Source organism: Mustela nigripes, chromosome 6 (assembly GCF_022355385.1).
Source record: "Mustela nigripes isolate SB6536 chromosome 6, MUSNIG.SB6536, whole genome shotgun sequence".
Classification (NCBI taxonomy): Eukaryota; Metazoa; Chordata; class Mammalia; order Carnivora; family Mustelidae; genus Mustela; species Mustela nigripes.
Genome location: NC_081562.1, coordinates 10,245,805 through 10,264,948, shown reverse-complemented (window position 1 = coordinate 10,264,948; position 19,144 = coordinate 10,245,805). Strand labels below are relative to the sequence as shown.

General features: G+C 61.0%; 1 protein-coding gene across 4 annotated transcripts; it reads left to right on the top strand.

Moving 5' to 3' along the window:
• The first annotated feature begins 382 nt into the window (after positions 1-382).
• GGA1 (golgi associated, gamma adaptin ear containing, ARF binding protein 1) lies at positions 383-19,038 on the top strand. Of its 4 annotated transcripts, none has more exons than XM_059402054.1 (17): positions 383-789; positions 4,521-4,605; positions 5,813-5,888; positions 6,877-6,975; positions 7,940-8,063; positions 8,473-8,573; positions 9,238-9,318; positions 10,331-10,471; positions 10,555-10,636; positions 11,736-11,849; positions 12,618-12,770; positions 15,321-15,385; positions 15,790-15,992; positions 16,449-16,642; positions 17,405-17,574; positions 17,819-17,929; positions 18,017-19,038. In XM_059402054.1, the coding sequence occupies exons 1-17, from the start codon at positions 747-749 to the stop codon at positions 18,125-18,127; spliced, it is 1,953 nt and encodes a 650-aa protein (XP_059258037.1). In that variant the 5' UTR covers positions 383-746; the 3' UTR covers positions 18,128-19,038. The 4 variants fall into 4 exon arrangements, with proteins under 4 accessions (XP_059258037.1, XP_059258040.1, XP_059258039.1 ...); XM_059402056.1 differs by having other exon boundaries at positions 548-789; positions 15,826-15,992; XM_059402057.1 differs by lacking the exon at positions 17,819-17,929.
• The last annotated feature ends 106 nt before the right edge of the window (positions 19,039-19,144 follow it).

The following is a 19,144-nucleotide window of genomic DNA, read 5'->3' as shown; positions in this document are numbered from 1 at the left end:
AAATATCCGGCCTCGCCTTTCCCCTCCGGTTCTCCTCCAGCGCCCGTCACAGAGCAAAGCAAAGGCAGAGTTCATTTAAAGATCGCAGAATGAATGCAGAGACAGCACGGGGTTTAGGTTCTGCCACTTGCGTGCCCTCAAACTATCTCCTGGGCTCATGGGTTTGTTGTGGGAGTGAACGCATTCATGCATAAAAAGTGCTTAGAACAACGCCTGGAACACTGTAAGCCCGCAACAAACTTTGACTTGTCATTTTCGCCGCGACCAACGTACGTCATTGCCCTTTTAAGGGCCCCTCCCACTTTCGCACCTAAGCGGAAATAGCCCCTCAGGGTTCCGGAAGTGACCTCAGAGCCCCTCAGAAACATGGCCGCGGAGCGTTCTTCCGGAAGCGGTCACGGGCATCTTCGTGACGCAGAACGAGTTACAGCGTCCCGTGAGGTTTCCATGGTAGAGCTCTCGGCCCCCAGTCCCTGCGCTTCCTCTTCGACTTGAGCGCCCTGAACGGGAAGGCAGGCGCCGGGTCCCTCCCGCGCCGTCAACTCCACCTGGGGGGAGAAGATAGGGGAGCTGGTGACGCTCTAGGCGAGCTCGTTCGCGTCTCTATGGTGCCGAGCACTCCTGTGCGCCGCTCCCGCGCGTCGGGGCGGACGTTGCCCCTTTAATCGGCGGAGGGCGGTGCCGAGGAGGTCCCGCGAGAGCAGCGGGGGGCGGGGGGCGGTGCCGAGGCCGGGGGCCCGTGGCGGATGGAGCCCGCGATGGAGCCGGAGACTCTGGAGGCGCGAATCAGTGAGTGTCCGGGAGGGGCGCGGGCCGGACCGGAACCGGAACCGGGGGCACGAGGCGGGCCCCTTCCCGGCGGGGGCGGGGTACGCGGCGCCCCCTCCCCACGCTCCGCCTCCGGCCGAGGAGAGGCGGTGCCGGGAGCCGGTTCTTCCGACCCTGGGGTGAAGGAAGACCCCACTAGCAGCGCGGGCCCGCGGTGGGAGCGGGCACCGCCCACCCATCCGACCTGTGGGCCGCGACCCTCGGGGAGGAGTGAGCTGCGCCCAGAACCCCCAGGACTGAGACAGTAGTGTCTAAGCCCCTGAGGCCCAGACTTCTCCACCGAGTGTCGGACCCCCAAGTCTTTCCTTTAGGCCCGGGAGGGGGAAAGCCAGCGGCCTTAGGGCTGCACATCAGCGGCCCTAGGGCTGCATCTCCCCGAGGGAGGGACCCTACTCTTCGGGCCCAAGTCCTCCACTCTCTGGCCCTGCATGGCGTGATTCCCTCCTATCCGTTCCTTGATCCTGGAGCTCCTCTCAGATTTGCTCGTTTCCTCGCCCAGGAAAGGAGGACTCACTGGCCCATCAGATCCTCCAAGCTCTGGCCACACAGTGAGAAACCCTTAAACCACACAGGCTTAGGAGGGTCCCATTTGAGACTCCAGAAGTAATGTCAAGTTCTCTGTCACTACCCTCAGCCCAGCCCCTCAGGTTCTGTACCTCCACCCGAGACCCCATTCCCAGCCCTTGCTGACCTTCCTCCAGAGGCCCCTGAACGCTTTTCTGTGTGTGTCCTCAGGCAATGGTTCCTACTAGTCAGACCTCCTATCCCATATTGCTGATGGAGCTCCACGGCTCTCGCAGCCCCACGCAGCCCCACGCTGGACTCTCCCTGGGCTAATGACAGCTCCCTCCCAGGTCTCTTCTCTCCTGGGTCCACGTCAGTGTCAGGGCCTCAGGGACCCGTCGGTCATCTACCTTCAGTTCAGCTCCTTGGCCCTTGGCACACCAGGGAGCTATGCAGGGTGATTTGAGGTCACAGTCAGCCCTTTTTGAGCTAGTCTTGAGCAGAATTGAACCCTGAGGTTGGCCCTGGAACCGCCGCTTTTCCAGGCATGTTTCAGAGTCAGTCTAGTCAGTGGAGGGGGATGGCGTGGAAAGGAAGCACTAGGTGGCCCTCGAGACTGTTCCAGAATGCCACAAGTGTCCAGCTCCCAGCAGCAGCTTGGGAGGATGGGCAGGGCCCTGGCTGACAGATCTGACAAACCTCAGGACTTGAGCTGAAGGTGATGCAAAGCACTGTCAGGTTTAACAACAGTGGGGATTTTCTGAGAGTCCCAAGTCTCATCTGAGAAACAGGAGTCAGGACACCCGGGTTTGGCAGTAGGCTGGATTTTCAATAGACTGAGGCCACAGTCATTCTCTCTTTTTCTTCCCCTTTGTGCCCCACCCAAATTATAAGCTCTTCCCTCAGCATTGGTTTGGAGGTAAAGAGTAGTTTCTGGTAGATAAGTGATGATATTGTCACCACCGTGGAGTGACAGGGTAGAGTCGTGCCCTATTGTGAAAGACTTCCCTCTTGCCCTCCCTGGGTGTTCTCCCTTGCTTCCTGCCAGGGAAAGTGCTCCCCCCAGGTGGAGATAAGAGGGCTGGGGGTTGGGGCCCCAGGCCACAGAGGTTGGTCAGGCCTTCTTGGACCCAGCAGTTCTCACTCTGAGCCAGATGCAGGGGAGAAAGCTGATGTCTCGTGATGCCCTCGCTTCTTCCTCACTGGCTTCTGACTCGGGAACAGTTTCTAGAATTAGCTTCTCTGTCCTCACTCAGACTCATGTGTCCGATACTTGTACGGGACTTCCCGTTTTAGGGTCTCCCTGCCAGTCCCATTCTATCTTTCTAACTCCAGAAGGGTGTGCCCCAGCCTCTGTCCACACTAGAGGACTAGAAGGCAGAGTAGTTGGGGTAGATTGAGTAGATTGGTTGGGGGTGGGGCAAGAGCGTCTGTTCCTGGATCCCTGGGCAGTCAGCAGGGGCTTCATCGCCCAGGGACAAGAGGGCTCTGCAGGGCTCCTGGAACAGAGATTTGTACCCAGAGAAAAAATGTTTCATTCAGATCTCTGCTCAGCTGTGACTCCTCCGAGAGCTCTGCCCGAGAGAGCAGCCGCCCCCCTCCCAATCAAGACACCTTCTATACGTTCTCCTTGTTTTGATTTTCTTTATGGTGCTTAACAGCAGCATGCAGTGTCCTGTTTATTTGTTTGTCTGAGTCGTTGGTGTTTCTCTTGCTGGGCTCTGAGCTCCTGGAGAGCAGGAATTTTGTCTTTTTCACCTCTGTGACCCCAGCCCTCAGAATATTTCTTGAGTAAATAGGAATGGACTAAACGGCTGCCAGGCACTGGGATCCCAGAGCTCTGGGCCTCCCACCACAGAACCCAAGTGGGCAGGCGCCACACGCTGGGTCCCCAGCCTCCTGCCATCCACAGATCCTTCTCTGTCCCACCTGCTAGGCTGTGTTCCCTCCACACCCCGGCTCAATGTCAGGCTTGGGCAGAAGAGGCCAGGATAGGGAGAAGCTTAGAGACAGGCTTCTGGGAAGGTGATAAGGATCCAGCTCTGGCTGTCGCCATGGCCCCACTTTAGGTCACGAGTTTTGTCCTCTAAATCAGTCCACGTTTCACTCCAGTTTTACAAATGGAGAAACAGAGGTTCAGGGAAGTTATATTAGCTACTTGATTGTTTTCTAACCAGCGCTGGGTGTCAGGGAGGTGACTGTCTGGCCTGGTGTGTCACCCTCTCCTGTAGGCCTGTACCCTCTCCTGGCCACTGCCTGTACCTGGGTTCAGACTCCCCCAGACCCCGCGCCCACCTGCCAGCAGCTGAGCCCTCCTTCGTTCATTCAGTTGCCGAGGGGAAACGGTCTTGTGCCCAAGAGGCTGGGATGCCGCACAACGGCGGGCTTGGGCCCTCTGATGAAGGTCAGAGCTGAGGCACGCACGAGAAAGAGCTGATCCGGCCATGCCCCCCTGGGCAAGAGCCTGGGTTAGGGAAGACTTCGTGGAGGAAGTGATATTTGAGCCGCACTCCTTACCAAGGTCCTTCATGCCCTGCTCTGTGCCCAGTGATCCACATCTCACCTCCGCCTGCACAGCCCTTGTGCTATCCCCAGCCCCGTTAACTCCTGCTTGAGTGTTGCCTCTTCCGGGCAGCCTGCCTGGCCTCAGGCCCAACTGAGTCCCCTGCTCGCGGCTCCCTCACCTCCCTTTTTTCACACTGTGTTGAGAACCTAGCTTCCCTTGGCCCACTTCCCAGCCACATGGCTCCTTGAGAGCCAAACTATGTTTTTTTTTTTTTCTTACCTCTGGATCTGAGTGTGTAAATTCCATGAGAATTGTGAGGACACTTTCTGAAGCAGAATCAGAGGAGGTACAGGCAGGCAGACGGACAGGCATGCAGCTGCGGAGATGGGAGCCCTGGGGAGCGGGGGATCTCCACCCCGAGCACCATCTCTACAAGTAGGGCTCTCCGGGGGGAGGCCACAAGGGGAAGCCCATGTACGGGAGCTCATCTGTCCACTGATCCAGCCGAAAGATAATCGCTCAGGTCTTGAAGCTTTTGGGCCAGGAAGCCAAGGGGAGTCTTTTTGTTTTGCTCAGTCCTCTCTCCCCGTCCCCTACCTGCCAACCTTGCTGCCAGAGTAGGGAGCGGGAGAGGCAGGAACCCTTTCACCAGGCTGCGGGGGCCCTCTCTCTCCTCCTGCAGACAGAGCCACCAACCCCCTAAACAAGGAACTGAATTGGGCCAGCATCAACGGCTTCTGCGAGCAGCTTAACGAGGACTTTGAGGGGTAGGTGGCCTCCTCTTTTGCTCACGTACTCAACAGAATCCACCGTGCGCCTGCGTGCCCACTCCACACCCTGGCCTGAGGCAGAGACTTGAGTGGGTTGCAACTCCATTTTCATTCTCAACAAGCTCACAAACTCAGGATGGCACCACTACTGTAAGGCGCGCCCCCTGTAAACCGGGCCTCGCTGAACCCATCGTACAAGTGAAGAAGCTGAGGCCCAGGGGACTCGGGGGTTCCCCACAAAGAAAGTGGTAGTCCTGGACCTAATTAAGCCCAGGTCCGCCTGAGCCCTAGCCAGTGTTTTGTTGGGACATGCTCCCCAGCTGGGAGGAGGCCAGCGGGCCGTCTGCGCAAGGGAGAGCGAGAACCACCAGTGTTAGAACCACCAGCGTTAGAATTAGTGCTTGTCATTAATGCACATTTGGGGTTTGGTGCAGGCAGGGGCTAGAGTGACAGGTAGCATGGGGTGGCTTTGCTAGCAGGCTCCCCAGGTGGTGCTCAAGTCTGGGGAGCACAGCATGCCACCCCGTGCAGGCGCTGTGCTCTGGGAGGCCGTGCATACAGCATGATGGGCGCGACCCGGAGTCTAGCTGCTGGGGTGGGAGTCCTGTCCCTCTGTCGGCTGAGTCAGCCAGGCAAGCTTCCATATTTTCTGTTGTAAAATGGGGGCGAGAGGGCTGTCGACTCTGAAGGGCCCCACTGAAGGCTGTGCAGGGAAAGGCATCTGGGGTGCTTCATCCATTCTAAGCACTCTGTCCATGTTCAGTGTCACGGTCACCGGTGATGGGTCTTTTGTGATCTAGTAGATGGTATCACCACCTCCACTGTGAGCTGCTTTGCCTTTGCCCAGCAAAATGTCCCAGGGAGCTCTGTCTGCCTGTCTTTCATGGTCCATTGTCATGGTGTACTCCCAGACCAGGCCCTTGGAGGCCGTGGCCCCCTCTCCAGCTCACAGTTCTCAGCAAAGCCAGCTAAGAGGCTGAGCTGATGCCTTTTGAAGGTCCCCGGCTCTGCATCCTTGCTTGGTCCTTCCCTGTTGGGCCGCCATCTCTGGCCCCATCAGACCAGAAAAGAAGCTGGGCCTTTGCATCTCCCTGCCCCGCTGATGCAGCCAAGGGCTGCGGTCCCAGCAGGGTGGTGTGGCAGCCCTCCCCTGGGGCGCCTCGGACTCTGGCCATTTGGGATCTGTGCTGTTCCTCTTGTTCAGGCCTCCACTTGCCACCCGGCTGTTGGCTCACAAGATCCAGTCACCGCAGGAGTGGGAGGCGATCCAAGCCCTGACGGTGAGAAGGGGAGAGAGGGGTGCCATCTGGGCCCTGACCATGGGGATGGCACCTGGGGAGGCCACGATTGAGGTTGATTTGGGGTCCCGACAGGCTCTTCTTTAGAACCCAAAGGAGTAGTGCCAGAATGGCCTAGACTGGGAGTCTGGGCCAGCCCCTGGGGGCCCGTGGCATCCTGCGCCAGCCCCTACACAGTTAGGCTTCTTCTTGGGGGGAAAGGCCCTAGGATCGTCTGGCCCAGGGGTTCCCTGCTCAAGACCTGTGTCAGATCTCCAGGAGGCTGGGCACATGCTGAATGAGGGCTGCACCCCAGGCTCGGTGAACCTGAACTTCAGTATCTGCTCCCAGGAACCAGCATATTCATAAAGGTCCCAGGAGCAGTGTGCAGCTTGTGGAGCCCATCAGGGGTCTCCAGACCCAGGACGGTGCTGCCCTTCCCATGACAGTTTGAGTGCTGATGCTGGGCTCAGGCCAGAGCTTTCAAAGCTGTATCAGCGGAAGACTGGGTTGGGGGGTGCGCTGTGGCCCCCAGGCATGGGCCACACGGCAGCCCACTGTAGAGCATGGCTGATCTTGGCTAGTAAACAGTTTTTCTTTTCATAGTTCCGTATTTATTTTGATGGAATGGGTTTTCTCAGATATATCTGAGGGCACGGATGTGTAGGATAAGGCAAAGTAGATGGTGCCTGTTGAACTTTTAAAAAAATCATCAAAGAAAAATCACAGGAAGATCATTTATAAGCAGTGCTGCTCCATGGGCAGGCTAAAGCGGGGCTCCCCTGGCACTGCTATTAGGTATCACCAGCCCTCGAGGTCACGTTGGGGTGTGGCAGTCAGGCTCAGGGCTCTGACCCTCAGAGTCCTCTGGTCCTCAGGAGTCATTCCCCCCTACCTTCCAAATGCCCACCCCTGAGCTCCTGGGCCCTGGCCAAGGTGTGAGGGGAGGCTGTCTCCTCTGACTTCCCTCCCTGGGATCCCCCCAACCCAGGTTCTGGAAACATGCATGAAGAGCTGCGGCAAAAGGTTCCATGACGAGGTGGGCAAGTTCCGCTTTCTCAACGAGCTCATCAAGGTCGTGTCTCCCAAGGTGGGTGCTCGGAGCCCCAGCTCAGGCCTGCACTGTCGCTTGGGGGAGTTGGGGAGGGAGGACCCCTGCTCGGCCCCCGTTAGAAGTCTGGCACAAACACTTCACAGCGAAGTCCGGGGCAGCGTGGGGTCTGGGACGGAGGCTTCCAGGCCACCTGCTGGCCGGCGGCTCTGGACCTGCTCACAGATGGGGCTGCCCAGGCTTGGTGAGGGGTGACTGCAGGGCATGCACATAGCTCGGCCACCCCGGCTCTGCTCTCTCCCCACGGACCTGACTGCAGTGCCCCCCACAAGGGTCTAGTGGAAGGTCTCCCTGTCCCCACCTCAGGATGCTGAGGCCCCACACCTAAGTGGGGTGCCGCTAATGGGCCCAGCCCCAGCCTTGGCCTGGGGGGTCCTCCCATAGTACATGCACCTGTTTGAGGCCCCTTGGATGAGACCCCAGTCCTTCGGCCCCTGCTTCGCTCGTACGCCCCTCTCGACCAGAGCAGCTGAATGTTCCTGCCAGCCCCGCGTTTTTTTCCCACAAAGCAACTGGTGTGAGAGCCAGCTGCCACAGCCTAGTCTGCTGCTAAGAGACTGGGAGTAGGACCCGCTGAGTGGTGCCACACCTGTCCCTTCCCTGGCCCACCCCCAGCCAGGTGGCTCCTCCTTGCCGAGGTCGCAGGGTTAAGCCCTAGATGAGCTGGCCTCGGGCACTGGGCTCTGCGCCTTCCCCGGGTCAGCCTGCATCCTCGCTGTGGTGCCGCTGCTCTCATCCCTGCTTAGCAGGTGGGCCAGAGGCGCTCGGAGGTGAGCTCAGTGTGCACTGGGCCACTCGGGGGCAGGGAGGGAATGCCAGGGCCCTGCAGGCTGAGCTTTCCAGAGGGAGTCCTGGGGAGGCGGCCAGCTCAGGCCGGGGGTTGGGGCTGCAGCGAGCGGGGCTGGACAGTGGCAGCGGCCTCCTCTCCCCTCGGTCTCTGAAGTACCTGGGCTCGAGGACGTCAGAGAAGGTGAAGAACAAAATCTTGGAGCTCCTCTACAGCTGGACGGTCGGCCTGCCCGAGGAGGTGAAAATCGCCGAGGCCTACCAGATGCTGAAGAAGCAAGGTGAGGGCCCAAGGGTGAGGTGTGGGCAGCGCCTTCGCCCCTCCTCCCCGAGCTGGGGCTTCTGGCAGCTTCTGGCAGTGAGGTCATGGGGCTCTCCTTTACCTTTTCAAGAAGCTTTAGCTAGTGGGGCCTTTCTGTGGCTCTGTCTGAAGCTAGGTTGGGTGGAGGGAAGGTGAGTTTGGGTCAGACTTCTCCTCAGAGAGTGGCCCCCACAGAGTGGCCTCAAAATATATCTGCCTAGACTCCGCCACGCAGTTCGACACTGTAGTTCCGAGCCAGCCCTGGCCCACCAGAGTCCAGAGCCGGCAAGCTGGAGAAAGACCCCTCCTGCCCTCGCCTGCTCCCCCTTCCCATCCCCCACCCTGGCCCGAGGCCTTTTTCACAGCCTTCCCACCACCGTCTACTCCAGGGATTGTGAAGTCTGACCCGAAGCTTCCAGATGATGCCACCTTTCCTCTTCCTCCTCCACGACCCAAGAATGTGATCTTCGAAGACGAGGAGAAGTCCAAGGTGCAGCTCCAGGGGCGGGTAGGAGGGGTACAGGAGGACCTTCAGGGCCTACGGGGTCTGAGCTCCCGGCGCTGGCTGCCCCGCCCCGAAGCAGGGGCTCATGAGGGCCGGGTCACCGAAGTGGGTGACAGGAGGGTCGGTGAAGCACTTCTGTGCTCTGAGCACATCCCACCCAGAGTCCTAGCGTTCAGTAGACACGAGCGCACGTCTGGTGTCCCTGGGATTAGTTTGAGGGCATTTCATAGGTTGAGCAAGAGTTTGCATATTTTTGTCTTGAGTCCTTGTGATGATAATTTTACTAACTTCATGTTAAAGAAGCATGTGCTCACGGGCAAGAAACTAAACACTATGGAGGAGGTAAAATAAAAAGCAAATATCTTATCTCGTCCTGACCTAGAGAGTAAGCACTGTTGAGTTCCTGGTACATCCTTCCAGAAGATTCTCTGGTGAGAATAACATAACATTCTGTACCATCTGTCGAGGATTTTCTCGGGGAATATTCACATGCAGTGTTTCAGTGCTCCCCAGTTAGGCTTCGGGAGATGCTCACTGTCTCACAGAGAGCTTAGTACGTACCCCACAACCCCCAGCGAGGACATGGGGAGCCGGGATAAGACCCCAGGCCCAGTACTGGTGTCCCAGGTGTGCCCCTCTGTCCCTGCAGATGCTGGCCCGCTTGCTGAAGAGCTCCCACCCCGAGGACCTCCGAGCAGCCAACAAACTCATCAAGGAGATGGTGCAGGAGGTGATCGCCAAGCCCACAGTGCGGGGAGGAGGAAGAGGCGGGATTTGAGCTGGGCCACTGAGGGGGGGTTGTGTATGTGTGTACGAGAGCCCTGTGGTAGCCCCGTAAAGGGCTGTGCCAGCCAAGAAAGAGCTCACTGGGGGAGCCCAGTGGGCAGAGCCAGGACCCACGTGGAGGGAGAATTTCCCAGCAGCCGAGCTAGCCTGCTCTAGCTGGGCTTCTGGGAGGCTGACGGCCTCTTCCACAAGAGGTAGAAATAAATGAGGCCTCTCTCTATGTAAGGTACTTCTGTACGTATATTTATCACAAGAGAGAGAAGCGTGCATGTTTAAGTTCTAAGTGAGTGTACGGACGCTGAAGGTGCGCACTGAAACTGTGTGGACGAGGGCAGGTCATCCGAGCTTATGGTCTGGAGACCCGCAGGGCAGGAGTCCCAGGCTGTCTCCCAAGGGCCAGCTGTGCGCCCTGACAGTGCAGCAGGAGGTCGGGGCGGCCCCCCACAAGGAGGGTGACTGTGGCACAGCGCAGCACAAGCCCTCCTTCCATCCCTCAAGGAAGGAGCTTATATAGTCAGCACAGGGGGCCTGGGGTGGGAGGTTCCCTGTCCTAGCTTCTGGTTGTACTGGTGGCCTAGTGGCCCCCGTTTTCTCTCTTGAGTGTAGGCTCCTCCTTTCAAAGGACAAACGCAAGGAGGGCAAGGGTCACGGAGAGCCACACGTGTGGTCTGCAGCTCTGGTCCTCCAGAAGCACCTGGGCCAGATTCCTGAGTGATCCTGGAGGTGGTGTCTGAGGGCCCCAGCCGTTCTGACAGCCTCACGCGGAGGCCGGGGGCGAGGGACCGTCGGCAGGATGAGAGGAAGTGGGCATAGGGTTGGCAGAGGACTTCTTGGTCTAGAGGGCCCTGTGGTGGGCACGAGCCCCGTGAGCAGGGTCACAGCAAGCCAGTGCGAACTCTAGAGTGCGTGGCTCAGAGCCGGCGTGACCTGGGCTCCCCGGGTGGTGGCCTCCCTAGGACCAGAAGCGGATGGAGAAGATCTCAAAGCGGGTGAGCGCCATTGAGGAGGTCAACAACAACGTGAAACTGCTGACCGAGATGGTGATGAGCCACAGCCAGGGCGGGGCCTCAGCCCGCAGCAGCGAGGACCTCATGAAGGTGCGCCTCCTCCTCTGCCCAGCCCCTGCCCTCTCTAGGCCCCTGCTGGCCTGACCCCCCCGCCCCCAACCCTACTGCCCCAGGAGCTGTACCAGCGCTGTGAGCGGATGCGGCCAACACTCTTCCGACTGGCCAGTGACACAGAAGACAATGACGAGGCCTTAGGTGAGCCCCTGGCTAAGTCGGTCCTGTTCCTCTGCCTCCTTCCCTCTCCTTTCCCAGGCCTTGTTAAGTATCTGCAGTTGGCAGGAGCTGCCACCAGGGGGCCCTCTTCTCCAGCCCCGACCTTGGGTTCCTCCACATCGAAGAGAAAGCAGAGAGCAGGGGCTGATAGGGTGACCGGACCGCCCAGGGGCCAAGTCCCTTCTCAGGCATTTCATGTGCTGCTCCTGAGCTGAACAGCCTGGAATGGGGAGAAGGGACTGGCCCAGGTCACCGAGCCTGACAGTGGCGGAGCCAGGGTATGCTGGGGGCTCTCCCCAGACACTGCCTTCCGGGTAAGGGCCAGAAGCTGAGCACAGATCCCACAGACCAGAGCAGTTCCAGAGCTGGGCCCCGTGACTGCTGCCAGGGCCACGGATCAGGTTCTCGTCCTTATTCTCTGCTGCTGTGTCAGCCAGAGTCTCTGGGGCCACAGTCTGGGGACCATCTCAGCCCCTGACTCCTTGGAAGCCCAAGTGCATGGTCCCTGACCATGGGACTCGCTGCCTGGACCCCTCTGAGCCCGGCCCCTGAGGGCGTGATGTTGGTACGGGCCTAGTCTATGCCGGGTGCTATTCTAGTCCCTGGGGACGTGGTGTGCTTAAAATGGACCAAAGCCACGTCCTCAGTAGAGCGTGTAGCCTAAGGAGAGGGGATGGACAAGAAACCAAGGCCGTGAGAATGGTCGTTTCTCAGGTGGTCATCAGGGACGCAGAGACCAGCCAGCAGGGAGTGGGCAGAGTGGGGAGGGGTGAGGAAAGGCCTCCTGAGGGGACTTAGCGTGAAGACCTGAAGGCAGGCAGGAAAGAAGCCACGCAGAGATGCACGGGGCATCAGAGCAGCAGAGCCAGTGCCAAGACCTGGAGGCCAGAGCGTGCTGTCATGGTCAGGGTGGCAGGGACACTGGACAAGGGGAGGTGGCAGAGGGTCCGAGGGAGCAGAGCCGTTCGGCTGCTCCCGGCCCCACACCCTCACACGAGGGTTCGGATGGGCACAGGGTGTTCTTCTCCCCCAAGAGCCCCCCACCTTCCTTCAGCCTAGTCTCTCCTCCTGCGTGTTCCAGCCGAGATCCTGCAGGCCAACGACAACCTCACGCAGGTGATCAGCCTGTACAAGCAGCTGGTGAGGGGGGAGGAGGTGAACGGCGAAGCGGCAGCCGGCTCCGGCTCCCTGCCTGGTGAGCGGGCGGCGGGGGCGCCCGGGAGGGGCCTGGCAGTGGAGCGGGGCAGAGCCCAGAGGGGAAGCGCAGGTTCTAGAGCCTGGGGCTGGGACTGCCAGGGTGACCCTGCCCCCTTAAGATGGGGAAGGCCTCTAGGGAGAGAGCTGGAGGGCGTCTATGCCCAGGCTGCAGCTGTTGTGGGGAGGAAAGTGTGGACGTGGGGCAGAGGGGGTTGGGAGCCAGGTTTTGGCAAGGACAGAAGAGGGAAGACATTTCTTTCATTTGATAAATCTGGTACCTGTTGTGCAGGGCTGGATGGCGCCCTCCAGGCCTAGTCACTTCTCAAAAGGTGGTTGGTGGGAGGGAATGACACACAGAAGTTGCGGGCTCGGCTCCAGTCAGGGTGAAGGGACAGCCATGGGGGTGTCTGTTCTCTATTCTAACCACAGAGGTTAGAAGAGGCCCTGTTGGGGCGTGGGAGGTGCGGCGGGGGGGCACCACACAGAAGCAGCAGAGTTCAAGCAAGATCTCAAAGGATGAGAGGTCGTTGGCCAAGGAGAGGGAAGGAGGAAATAGGTTCTGGACAGAGGAACACCATGGGCTAGACAAAGGGCCTAGTGGCAGATTTGGGAGCCAGGGCAGTGTGGCCAAGAGGGGGAAGGAAGCAGGAGGGCTGTGAGGGGAAGGGGTGCAGCTTGCTGCCTCCCCCCGCCCCCCGCAGGCACCTTGGCTTCCAAGAGCCTTACTGTCCTTCATCCAGGGCATGCCTGACTCCTTTCCCCACAGGGAGCACCTCAGCCTTGTTGGACCTCTCTGGCCTGGATCTCCCTCCTGCGGGCACCACCTACCCTCCTATGCCCACGCGCCCTGCTGACCCGGCCAGCCCTGAGCAGCCTAGCACCTCAGTTTCCCTGCTTGATGATGAGCTCATGTCTCTGGGTGAGGAGGGGGCGGGGCCTGGAGGAGGGCGGGGCAGCTGCAGGAGTGGGTGAGGCCTCTGGAGGCTGGGGTGGGGGTTAGGCCCATTTCACGACTGAGGAGACTGAGGCTCAGGAAGGTTAGAGAGTTGACACAAGTTCTCAGTCCGTGGGCGAGGCCAGCCAGCTTCTAAACCCACCTCCGGTGAGCCTGTCACAGCTGGGCTCCTGTGGCCCCCGGGAAACCAGTGGGACTTCCCTGCAGCGGGTTAGAGCCAAGAATGGGGCACAGACTGGCAGCGGACCCGCAGGGAAGTGGGGAGCCATAGCTGGCCCTGTCACACCAGAGCCCCAGGCACCTTGTGCCCTATGCTGGTCCTAGACCATAGGCCACGCACAGGGCTCCAGAGCCCATGGGGAACTGGGCGCACTCCTGGGGAAAACAGTTGTCAGGAATCTAGCTTTCTGGTGCAGCGGCCCCATCTGAGGGCTTGGAAGTAGAGGACCGTAGTGACAACCTGAAGTTATTAAAGGCAGAGAGAGCTTGAGCTCTGTTAAAAGAATCTGGAAGGTTTTGTTGGGGCACCGATTTGGGAGGCAAGAGTCAGACTGTGTTCTCTTGAGCCAAGTCTGAGGTTAAAAACCCAACCTGACGGACCGGAAAAAGTGCTCATGTGCCGGGGTCCTGGGCAGGGTACTGGGCAGGGGGCTTCCCTGACAGCTGCTACCGCACCGTCGTATCACAGACCATCCTCCAAGGAGCAGGGGCCACCGACGTCCCCGCTTCACAGATGCGAAGCAAGGCTTGGGAAGGTGGGGTGACTTGCCCTAAGGGGGGCACGCAGGTTAGAACGAGGCGCTCTGATCCTAAGGCCTCTCTCTGAGCCTCTCTGCTGCTTGAACTCCCCTCCTCGGCCAGGAAAGGGACATAGGGACTTGGAATGGGACACAAAGGAGGGGGACAGTGGACCACCAGCAGACACCCTGCCTAAGAGGGTCTGACCACAGGATGTCCAGGCTCAGGTGGCCCAGCAGGGCCAGCACCCGGTGGCCGGTGCCCCACGGGGCAGTTGGAGAGTGGGGCCTGGCCCCCCGGTGACCAGCAGGGACCGAGCTGCCACCTCATGAGAAGCAAGGTGTGCCTGGTACTTCCTGTCCAGCCACTGAGCGCCTGCAGCAGAGCCCTGAGCCTCCAGCTTCCCTTCATTTCTACTCAAAGGCAGAGAAAATGTGGGAACAGGAACCGCAAGTGCCAGGGCTGCACCCGCCTGGCTTGGCGGAATAGAGGAAGCCCCAGGACCACAGAGGGGGCTTGTCCTAAACGGTTCTTTGTGGCAGGAAGGGTGAGGGCTGGGGGCAGGGGAAGCCACGCGGACTTCCCACCCGCCAAGGAGGGTGTCCCGGCCCTGCTCAGGCACTTCCTCTGAAGGGCTGGTTTGTCGTGGTCACCTCGTGCAGACGCTGTCATCAGCTTGGTTTTACAGATGAGGCGCAGGGAGGTTGTCACCAGCCTGAAGTCACACAGCCGACTGGCCGGGCTGCGTTCCAACCCCTATAAGGAGGTTACAAACTCCATTCAGGCCCCGATACTGCCCCTTGCCGGCCGCATGGCCTGGGGCAGATTCCCTGACCCCTCTTGGCATCCGTTTCCTCAGCCCGGAAAGAGGGGTGATATCTCTACACCGGCTTCCATGGCTGTTCGAGGAGTCAGTGAGCCCCGTGCCTGAGGAGCCTGACGTGTCAGGGGCCGGGGGTACGCGTGGGAAATGTTAGCGGCCACCCCCATGTCGTCCCGGTTCTCGGGGCCGTGCGCCCGGAGGAGACCGAGTCTTCTGAGCTGCCTGCGCCAGGCTGCAGCTTGCTCCTGCAGGATTTGCTAGAAACAGGATGACTTGTCTTCCCTAGGTAAAGCCTGTGGTGAACTTGGCAGGGGTTAGACTGGTTGGTGACCTGCTGTACGGCAAGCCGGCGAGCAGAGCCATGCGGAGGGCCACCGGCTCCCCTCAGCCCCAGCCAGCCCGCGCTGTGGGCATGGGCCAGGGCAGAGAGGGCCTGTAGGGTCTGCGCCAGCTCCGCCGGCCAGCGTGCACGTGGGGACACCCCAGCCCAGCCAGGGGAGCTTGTTCAGAGTCTGGGGCACCACCTGCCCCCCAACCCGGACGCTCAGAGGCCATTGTGGGGGGTGGGGGAGTGCAGAATGGTGCCTCCTGTTCGTAGCTCCTCACCTGGTGTCTCCCACCCTCCCTCCCCCCCTCCCCACCACCCCTACACTGGCCAGCCGCCAGCGCACTTTGAAGACAGAATTCTGGGGTCCAGTGGTGGAGATGGCTTTAGAGTGGCAGGCACGGAAGCATGAAGGGTTGCGGGGAATGGGCCTTTGGGCTCTCTGGTTTCTGCTTCTGCTCTGCCACTGGTTCCCTCTAAAAGTGGGTTCTCCCCTTTGAGCTAAGCCTCTCGGGGGGAATGCAGGCGGGCAGGCGCCAGCGACCCCCAGGCCAGCACGCAGCACCCCCAGCTCCTGTGCTTCTGCTCAGGAATCTGTCTCCTTCACCTCCGTCTCGCTTCCTCGCAGGACTCAGCGACCCCACACCTCCTCCAGGCCCAAGCTTGGACGGTGCCGGATGGAACAGCTTCCAGGTAGGAGGGCCAGGAAGCAGCCTGAGCCGTCCCAGGGGGAGGATGACTGGGCCAGGCAGCCTGCAGGGCTCAGTGAGGAGGGAGGACCACGTGAGGGCCCTGGGCTAAGGCACCGTGCGCGGATGGTGGAGGGCCGGCGTGCTTCCTCACCCCCGCACCCTCTCCCTGTGTCTCCGTGTTCAGTTGTGATGGGGTTCCCCATTCTTTTTCTCTTGAGGGCGACTTTAAGGTCCTTGGAATATGATGGTTTCTAGACTAGAACCCCGGATCAGGCCAGCCCACAAGAGGGGTGTGGGCCAGCAGGAATGTTGTCCCCTTCCGTGCTGCTGCTTCCCCAGATGTCACCTGCCAGGTGGAGAAGGGGCCTCAGGGCAGTTCCAGTGACTGCTCCTTCTCCAGCACAGCTCTACCCGTCTGCACGCTTTGTATATGCCCAACAGTCCTCCGATGGCGCAGAACCCCCAGCCCCGCCTCGGGTCCCCAACACGGACAGCCAGCCCTCTGCGCAGACGCCCCTGCCAGCGAGCAGTGGTCTGGACGACCTGGATCTCCTGGGGAAGACCCTCCTGCAGCAGTCACTGCCCCCAGAGTCCCAGCAAGTGCGGTGGTGAGTGCCACCCCCACCCCCCCGGGCTGACGTGGGGTGGGAGTCACGCCCATCCTGTCCCCCACCCATCCCCATGGGTGGCAGCTTCGGGGCTCTCCCAGGCCCAGCAGGGAGAGACCCGGTGCCTGTGTGCTCCTGTGAGCAGCAGCTGCTGGAGGACCACCATGTGCCTGGCTCTGTGCTGGGCTAGAGGAGGTGGTGGTGCCCAGGGCAGGTGCAGGGCCCCTGTCCCGTGGAGCACAGAGGTTATGGGAGAAGGGGGATCTGCGCCCTACAGGGCAGGGGTGGTGGGCAGGAGAGCAAGAGCTGCCTGTTCCAAGGTAAGGAGACCAAGGCCCAAGAGACAGGAGGCATCTGAGCTGGCTATTGGGGATGGTCAGGAAGCACAGCCTTTCCTGTGCCCCTGATCTCTCAGCCCCCCAAGATTCACACCCCAATGCCACATCCCCCAACAAGGGAGAAGCAGCAGCCGGCCCCCCGGCTCACACTTCGGGACCTGCAGAATAAAAGCAACTGCAGCTCGCCCAGCTCCAGCGCCCCCAGCCTCCTCCACGCCGCCTCCCCCGAGCCCCCCAGGCCTCTGCAACAGCCCACGACGACTGATTTCTCACTGGCCAGCATCACTGTGCCCCTGGAGTCCATCAAACCCAGTGAGTGGGCTGGGGGCGCCAGCGGGTACGGGCTGGGCCGGGACCCCCTCGCCGTCCACTTGGGAGCTCTGGGCAAGGCCCTTGCCCTTTTGGGGCCTCTGCCAGAGTGAGGGCAGAGCACTGCGCAGAGCCCGGGCTCCCATAGGCAGGAGGACATTTTTTGCTATGTGCGCCTTCCCCAGAAAGGCAGGGCCAGGACAGAGAGGTTCAGGGTCTCTCCAAGATCGTGAAACTAAATGAGGCTCAAGCTGGAGGCCCAAGCCTGAGCTGCCCCTGCCCAGGAGCAAGAGGGAGGCCAGCCTAGCCCAGGCCGTGAACAGACCGATGAAGACGGGCAGGTCTTCTCGGCTTTGTCCCTCTCGTGACGACTCTGTCACCAAGGGCCTCTCCCCCAGTGCCCCCAAGAAGTGGGGAGTGGGAGCACCCTGAACAGCAGGGTGACCATCCCGGGGTCGCGTGGCAAGAGCGTGACCCCAGCTAACCCCTTGGCCTGCGCTCCAGCACTCCGGGAGTCCTAGCCGCGACCCCGTCTGGGGTGGGTGTCCTGCCACCACCAACACAGTGAAAGTGTCCCTGCCCCATCTGGGTGCCAGCCTGCAGCCCCTGGCCACCCTGCTACCCAGGGACCTGAGCTCCCGGACCCATCCACCCCTTCCCAGCAGCTCGGCGAGTGCCTGCGGGGAGCTGGGTGTGAGGAGTGGGCTGGTCTGGCCCGGGCTCGGGCCTAGCACCACCCATCAGCCCTCCCTTTCCCCCTGCCAGGCAGCATCTTGCCAGTGACGGTGTATGACCAGCATGGCTTCCGGGTCCTCTTCCACTTTGCCCGAGACCCGCTGCCCGGGCGCTCGGACGTGCTGGTGGTGGTGGTTTCCATGCTGAGCACCGCCCCCCAGCCCATCCGCAACATCGTTTTCCAGTCAGCTGTTCCCAAGGTGACACACGCATGCCTCCCTCCTTTGGAGGCAGGGTGACTTGGGGCTGGAAGGGAGCCAGCTGGCGGGGCGGGGGGGTGGGCAGGGGACAGGGTCCCTCTGGGAATTAGGGGATAGAAGAGAACCAAAGGACAGAGCCCCGGGACCCCCAGAGGAGGAGCTGGCAGGCGGACTGGGCCCGGCCCACCAGGATGGGGCCAGGAAGCCGGGCTAGCCGGGTGCCGTCCTGCCCTACGGTCTGCAGGTCATGAAAGTGAAGCTGCAGCCGCCCTCAGGCACGGAGCTGCCAGCATTTAACCCCATCGTCCACCCCTCAGCCATCACCCAGGTCCTGCTCCTTGCCAACCCCCAGAAGGTGAGGGGCCTGGCTGTGACCGCGCACCGCTGTGGGGGTGGGGCGGCCTCTTCTCTCCCCCTGACTCTGCCTTCATCTCTGCCTCAGGAGAAGGTTCGGCTCCGCTACAAGCTTCTCTTCACCATGGGCGACCAGACCTACAACGAGATGGGGGATGTGGACCAGTTCCCCCCACCCGAGACCTGGGGGAGCCTCTAGAACAGGGAGGGGGCGGGGAGAGGAGAGGGCAGCGGGACCGGGCACCGTCTAGCCTGGGTGGGAGGCTGTGGTGGCCTCGGACACCCTTTATTCCCATGGTGAGATCCCTTGGGCCTGGTGCTTCTCCCCTCACCCCTGTGGCCCCCCTCCTTCCTGGTCCCCCTCCCCTGCGGAGCTGAACCCAGCAGGAGGCTGGGCCTGGGTTTTCACTGCTGGGGACCTTCGCCACAGGGGGGAGCGTGGAGCAGGGAGCAGCTGTGTGGTCCTGGAAGGACCTGGGGTCATGGGGGAGAAGCATGGCTGTCAGGCAGAGGCCAGGACGTCAGGCCCAGCCCCGACCTCAGCCCGGGGTGGGGTCATCCCCACCTTTCTCTTATGCCTTATGGGAAGGCCCAGCCATAACTCGGGGGGCCATGCTGGTGCAGGAACCAGCTCAGGTCTCCTCCATAGGAACCGGGTGACTGGGGGGGTGACGCCTGCTCCCCCAGCTCTTTGCACTCTGTGGTGTGTGGTTTGACTCTTTGCTTTTCTTTCTCCGTGGCCCTGTGGTCACCATCTCAGGAGGCCCAGTTGGGGGAGCCTCATGTGCCCCCCACTTCTCATGGGGGTTTCACTCCACTCACCTGCCCCCTTTGCCGTCAGGCCTCCTGAGGAGCTGTGGGGGCTGTGGCTGCTGGCGCAGAGGTTGTGGCGGAGCCGGGTGCCCCAGGGCTCCTGGGCTCCAGGGCTCCTGGCCGAGGGAGGCCCTGCACTGGAGCTCCTCAGTGCATCTCCTTCGGTCGCCAGCCTCTGCTGGGGCCTCCCATGGGTGCCTCCCCTCTGCCCATCCATCTGTCGGGGGGCTGAGTGGGGTGGGTGTGTGAGTGAGAGCAGGAGTATTTATGGAAATAAAAACGTCCTTTTTTCCTGTACCGGCTGCCCTCCTGGCCTTTCTGAGGTGGAGGGAGATGAGGGTCCAGGAGCTGGAGGGCCCTGGGGCTGCCCCGCAGGCTTCTCTGGCTCAGTGTTTGGAGCTCC